General features: G+C 37.5%; 1 protein-coding gene across 1 annotated transcript; it reads left to right on the top strand.

Annotated features, from left to right (window-relative positions):
- Positions 1–3,299: 3,299 nt before the first annotated feature.
- Positions 3,300–5,123, top strand: LOC131598568 (uncharacterized). The gene has a single exon (XM_058871153.1). It carries the CDS (start codon positions 3,300–3,302, stop codon positions 5,121–5,123), a length of 1,824 nt encoding a protein of 607 aa, XP_058727136.1.
- The last annotated feature ends 1,883 nt before the right edge of the window (positions 5,124–7,006 follow it).

Here is a 7,006-nt window from a genome sequence, read left to right as displayed (position 1 = left end):
AAAGGTGATATAAGTGATTTGCCTCTGGAACGTGAAGTAGAGTTTTCTATAGAGTTTGTTCCTGGTACGAGTCCAAGATCGATGGCTCCTTATAAAATATCTCCTTCCGAACTGAACGAACTGAAGAAACAATTGGGAGAAATGCTCAAGAAGAAGTTTGTTCGACCGAGTGTTTCTCTGTGGGGTGCGTTTGTGTTATTAGTTAAGATGACAGACGGAAGTATGAGATTGTGTGTAGACTACATGCAATTGAATAAAGTGACTATCAAAAATAAGTATCCACTCTCGAGGATTGATGATTTGATGGATCAGTTGGTAGGTGATAGTGTTTTTAGAAAAATTGATTTGATGTTAGGTTATCATCGAATTCATGTCAAACCAAATGATATTCCAAAGACGGCTTTTCAAACGATGTATGGTCATTACGAATAAACTGTATATCATTTGGTGTATCTAATGCGCCAAGTGTTTTTATGGAGTATATGAATCGAACTTTCGATTCGTGTCTAGATAAGTCTATTGTTTTCTTCATAGATGACATATTGATTTATTCCAAATCGGAAGAGGGGCATACTGAGCATTTGCTAGTGGTGTTGCAAGTGTTGAAGGAGAAGAAGTTATACGCAAAGCAGTCGAAGTGTGAGTTTTGGTTTAAGGAAGTGACTTTTATTGGCCATGTGATTTATAGTACTGGGATTGTTGTAGATCCTTCTAAAGTTGATGTTGTGTTGCAATGGGAGACTCTGAAGTCTGCTACAGAGATTCGAGGTTTTCCTGGTTTTGCTAGCTACTATCGAATATTTATTGAGGGATTTTCTTAGTTGGTGTTACTATTAACTCAGTTGACTCGAAAGGATCAAGCTTATGTATGGGATGTTGTGTGTGAAGAAAGTTTTGTAGACTTGAAGAAAAAGTTGACAACCGCTTCGATATTAATCTTACCCAATCCAGGCGAGTCTTTTGTGGTGTATTGTGATGCATCAAAGATGGACCTTGATGGTGTATTGATGCAAAATGGACAAGTTGTTTCCTATTCTTCTAGACAGCTTAAAATTCATGAGAGGAATTATCCTACGCATGACTTAGAGTCAGCAGTTATCGTGTTTGTTTTGAAAATTTGGAGACATTATCTTTTCGGCTCTAAATTTGAAGTGTTTAGTGATCACAAAGTTTGAAGTACTTGTTTGATCAAAAGGAGTTAAACATGAGGTAGATAAGGTGGCTTGAATTATTAAAGGACTATGATTTGATTTAAGTTACCATCCTGGTAAAGCAAATGTGGTAGCAGGATGTGTTGAGTAGGAAGTCTCTGCATATGTCGATGATGATGGTGCGTGAATTGGAATTAGTTGAACAATTCAGAGATATGAGTTTGGTGTGCGAATGGGCTCCTGGTAGTGTGAAATTGGGGGTGTTGAAATCGACTAGTGGTATTTTTGAAGAAATCCGAGAAGAACAGAAATCCGACTTGAAATTGGTTGAGTAATTGACATTGGTTAACCAAGGTAAAGGAGGTAGATTTCAGGTTGATGAAAATGGCGTGATGAGATTTGGGAATAAAGTGTGCATCTGATAAGTGCTTTATTCATGCAAAAATGACTTATTATAGCATAGCACTTATCTTGATTATTTGACCTATTTCTCACATAAAAACCCCCAATTATTGAATAAACTATTATTGTGCAAGATTACTTGGCTTGGTTTGTTTTTGTGCAGGATTTGACCTTAAAGCAAAAACCAGAAAACAGAGCATTCGCTGCAGCGAACTATATTTCGCTGTAGCGAACTACAGGAAATCAAAGGCAAAAATACAGAAAGCAGGGCATTCGCTGCAGCAAAAGGTAGCGAATGGTAGCGAAGGCCCGATTCGCTGCAGCGAACCATATTTCGCTGTAGCGAACGAAGTCAGAAGCAGACTTTCCAGTTTTGCTAGCAGCGAGCAGAAGCGAAGTACATTCGCTCCAGCGAACCATATTTTGCTGTAGCGAACTTTGGCGGTTTCTAGAAGATTTGAATTCCTTAAAGCTGAAGAAAACATTCGCTGCAGCGAAATATCATTCGCGTAGCGAACTCTGGCGGTCAGAACAAAGACTTAACAATGAAGCAAGGCATTCGCTGTAGCGAACTTCTGTTCGCGTAGCGAACTCAGGCGGCCAGAACTGCTATAAAAGAAGCAGAACTCATTTCAGAAAGAGACATTCACTTTTATCTTGTAATACCTTTGTAATAGTAACAGAAATAGAGGTTTTTAGGGAGAGGGAGCTGGACATACATCGAGAGTCGGGAAATCGTCATTGATGTCGTTCCAACTCAAATCTTCCATTGTTCTTCAAACTACCATGAGTAGCTAAATCCCTCTCTTGTTGGGATTGGTCGTAGTTCACCGAAACAGTATGTATTTTCTTTGATCATGGCATTATATATAATTCATGTTTGAATCATTATTGTTGTTATCTTCGTTTCACCGTTTATTTCATGGATTGAATTGATATTGACAAATACGATTCTAATCTCGATCCAAGATAACAACTATTAAACTCTAAATGCTAGACATAGATTTAGGTTTAATATTCACTTTAAGTATTGAATCTTAATGCTACCGTATTGTTTAATAGACTGAGAAATCGTCGATTAAACCATAAGGTGAGAAATCTCAACAAATGTTTAGACATGAACTTTGTTGGGAGCAATACGTGATGATAATGAAACAAGCATAAATTGTGTATAACTGATCCGAGATTTACATATTAAATCGGTGGATGAAAACCAATTCCCAACAAGTCTTTTCCTCTGAAACTTATCTTTCGTTATTTACACATTTTTACTTTCCGTAACTTTCAACCAAACAAACTTGAAACTCTATGCTTAGAACTATAGAAATTGTTGAATGGTTTTGATATCGCTCCAATCCATGTGGATACGATAATACAAAATACTTACATTTGACTTGTACTTTCTACAACATCAAATTGGCGCCGTTGCCGGGGACTGGCGTTTAAGATATTAAAACATCGCAATCGTTTCTATACTTTTAAGCTTTGTGCATTTGTTTATATATTGTATATATTTTTCTGTTTGTTGCAACGTGTGCTCAAGTGTTTGGATAGGTGGAAAAATTTCTGTTTATGCTTCGAGGCAAAAGTTCAAAGGAGCAACTTCTTTTTGATCCCGAGATCGAAAGAACAATCCGAAAGAACAAAAGGCAAATAAAGAGGCAAAAACAACTATCCAAACAGAAAAACCCAAAGAAAGGAGCTTCTACATCAAATACTTCCTCAAATCATCCTATCAAATAAACCATGGCAGCAGAAAATCAAGTGGAACCACCCTGCGAAAGCAGCCCAAGACGGTTTGCCCGTCTCACCAACAATCCAGCCGCAAGACGAGCTGAGATGAAAACAGGATTGCTGCAAATCATCTATGCTAATCCTTTTGCAGGTCTGGATCATGAAGACCCCTACACTCACCTCACCCGATTCTACGAGATTGCTGGCACATTAGGTACACCAGCAGCGGAAGAGGAAGCTGTGTTCATGAGACTTTTTCCGCACTCGTTGATTGGTAAAGCAAAGGATTGGTACCTCGATCAAGCAACAGAAACCATGACCAATTGGAATGTCTTAGAGAGAAATTTTCTTCACAGATTCTTTCCTCATAACCGATTCATGGATGCAAAAACAACCATTGCCACGTTCACTCAATCTACAACCGAGACTTTGTGTGAAGCCTGGGAGCGTTATAAATCCATGTTACGGAAATGTCCAAACCACGGTTTCGATGACATGTCACAAATCCATATTTTCCGTAATGGATTATTACCTCAACCAAAGCTTTTACTTGACGCAACAGCTGGAGGTTCCTTGATAGCAAAAAGTGCAGCGGAAGCAATTGCAATCATCGATAGAATGGCTCTCACGGATCACCAGGTGCAACACAATCGAGGAACCGTGCAAAAGAAAGCTGGAATTTTGGAATTAGGCACAAATGACGCAATCCTAGCACAAAATAAACTACTCACTCAAACCGTGGAAGAATTGACAAAACAATTGTCCAAGCTGCCTCAACAACTCAAAGAAATGCACGGGTCATCGAGCACATCACAACAAGTAGCCTTATGTGAACTTTGTACAGGTGACCATCCAACCGGTTTTTGTCCTCCAATCAATGAAGAAGTGAAGTATATGGGAAATCAGCAGCAGAGGCAGGTTCCTTACAATCAAGGTTACCAACACAACAACAACGCAAGCTATGGCCAAAACCGACCAAATCAGTACCAAAGTTACACACAGCCAGATAAACTTTCAAAAATCGAGGATACCTTGAATCAATTTATGCAACTGTCCATGGCAAACCAGAAGAACACTGATGCATCAATTAGAAATCTTGAAACGCAAGTTGGGCAGATTGCAAAGCAACTAAGTGAGCAACAAAGAGGTACGTTTTCTGCCACCACTCAAGTTAATCCCAAGGAAACCTGTAACGCAATTACGACGAAAGCTGATGACATCGTCCAAAACAAAATTGGGGAGAATTCAAAAGGCATAGTTGTGGAGAAAAATCAAGAAAAAGGAAAACGTAAGGAGGAGGAAGAAAACAATGCGGATCCTGGACAAGTTACCTTACCAATTACCATTGGACATCTCTATTTTGATAACGCTTTAGTTGATCTTGGATCAAGCGTAAATCTTCTTCCGTGGTCCACCATGAGAAAGATTGAAGATCTTCATTTGAGCCATACAACAATGAAATTACAACTTGCCGACAAATCAACCACAAAACCTATTGGCGTAATGAAAGACGTAAAGATCAAAGTGGAGGGTTTTCAATGTTCAACTGACTTTGTGGTAATAAGCATGAACGGTAATGAAGACAGCCCTCCAATCTTAGGCCGTCCTTTCATAAAAATGGCAAGAATGATGATTGACGTGGATGAAAGGAAAATGAAGGTAAGGCACAAAGATGGAGAGATCAATTTCACATTGTTTCAACACAAGGAGGATGACTATTCAAAAGATAAAGCTCCTGATGAATTAGGCCTGGAAGCATCCAAAGAAATGGACGAAAAAGAAAGGCCAAAGGATGGTGGCAAGGACATTTTGACGAATTCATACAAACCACCATAAAGCTTACTCGAAACAGGCGTCGAGCTAATGACGTTAAACAAGCACTTGTTGGGAGGTAACCCAACTTTTCATTGCTTTCATTTCCTTTATGCATAATTACTAGATTAGTAGGAAGAAAATGGCGTGACATGGTACAAAGAAAAATTCTGCAGAAAACTGAGTTCTGCAGAGTTCGCTACGCGAAACCCTGATTCGCTGCAGCGAACACAACAGAATCAGCAAAATTTCTTTGCCAATCATGCCATCCTCTTCATCTTTAAATTTTGTGTGTTTTAATCTAGTGATTAGTTATGTGTCTTATGACCAATCCATGATATTGCTGCTTGAACATTTGTCCTCTAAACAAATGAGATGTAAGAATAAGCATGGAGTGGAAGGTCAACTTCACATAAACCAAAGGCACAATGGTAAGGGCATGACTTGAAAGGATTGAATCATCCAAGGTATGTGTTTCCTTCCTTTTTAGAATTTAGCATATACATGACATGAGTAGGCTGCATAAAACAATTTCATTCAATCCTAGGCCATGACATGTTTTCATAAGAATCACTAAGTTCTAAAACAAGAAAGTGAGGTAACCTTCCATTGTTCACTATATGATAAGGAGACTGACAAATTCTTGTTTTAACTCGTTTGATTCATGCTTAATCTTGCATTTATGTTGGTAATTGCAAAGACATAGAAGGGATCAAGGCAAGTCTTTGAAATTGAGCATAACTACTAAACCAAATATAGCCTCATTATCCCTTGTAAGTGAGTGATCTTTTGCAAACCCTTTTTGAGCCATATGACAATGAATCTATCATTGATGAACTGAACAATACATTAGGTAAACCACTTAATGGATATTGTTCTATATCTCTGAAAATCATAAAAAGTTCATATATGATAGATTCAATTTTTCCTTGAATAAATACCTTGAAACCATGATATCTTTTGCCAAATCTCAAAGAGCATTCAAAGAAAGTAAGGTGTTGTTCAAGTTGGGGAGAAAAGAGAAAAAGACTTTCTTCAAAAGAAAAGAAAAAGATGTGAGAATTAAAAGAAGAAATAAAAAGTAAGAAAAGAACAACAAGAAAAAATGCATTCAAAACGAAAGAAACAAGAAAGGTATGATAAGTGATATGTGTAGAAAAATCACAATTTATGAATGCTCTTCTAAAAAGAAAAAAATCAACAACCTTTTTGTTTCCATTATCCCTATAAATGACACTTCCTTGGCCACATTACAACCATAAAAGACCTTAGTGATCTATGTTCTTGCTTATCAACATATCTTGCTTGGATGAAAGTATGAATTGATCTAGATGTTAGCAAAATTTGTCATGTGAGAGATCAACATACCTCATCATTTTCACTTATACAAAAAGTGTGGTAAGTGTGATTCATGATTAACATGTTTAGTGCTTTGGATTGATTGACATAGTTTTTATGTGGAAGACTTGTTTCATGAATATGTCTAAGTACTAAAGGAAGTCATAAAACATTTATCCTTGGATGTTCAAACTTCAAAGAGCCATGTGCCTCCTATACTTCATTGAGAAATTTGGTTAATCATGTGAAGGTGGTTTAGAAACTCTTGCTTTTGTTTTTACTTTGATTGAGGACAAGCAAAGATTCAAGTTGGGGAGAGTTTGATAAGTGCTTTATTCATGCTAAAATGACTTATTATAGCATAGCACTTATCTTGCTTATTTGACCTATTTCTCACATAAAAACCCCCAATTATTGAATAAACTATTATTGTGAAAGATTACTTGGCTTGGTTTGTTTTTGTGCAGGATTTGACCTTAAAGCAAAAACCAGAAAACAGAGCATTCGCTGCAGCGAACTATATTTCGCTGTAGCGAACTACAGGAAATCAAAGGCAAAAATACAGAAAG

Source organism: Vicia villosa, linkage group LG4, assembly GCF_029867415.1.
Source record: "Vicia villosa cultivar HV-30 ecotype Madison, WI linkage group LG4, Vvil1.0, whole genome shotgun sequence".
NCBI lineage: Eukaryota > Viridiplantae > Streptophyta > Magnoliopsida > Fabales > Fabaceae > Vicia > Vicia villosa.
The sequence above is the reverse complement of the archived record's forward strand: the minus strand, read 5'-3'. Positions and strand labels throughout refer to the sequence as shown.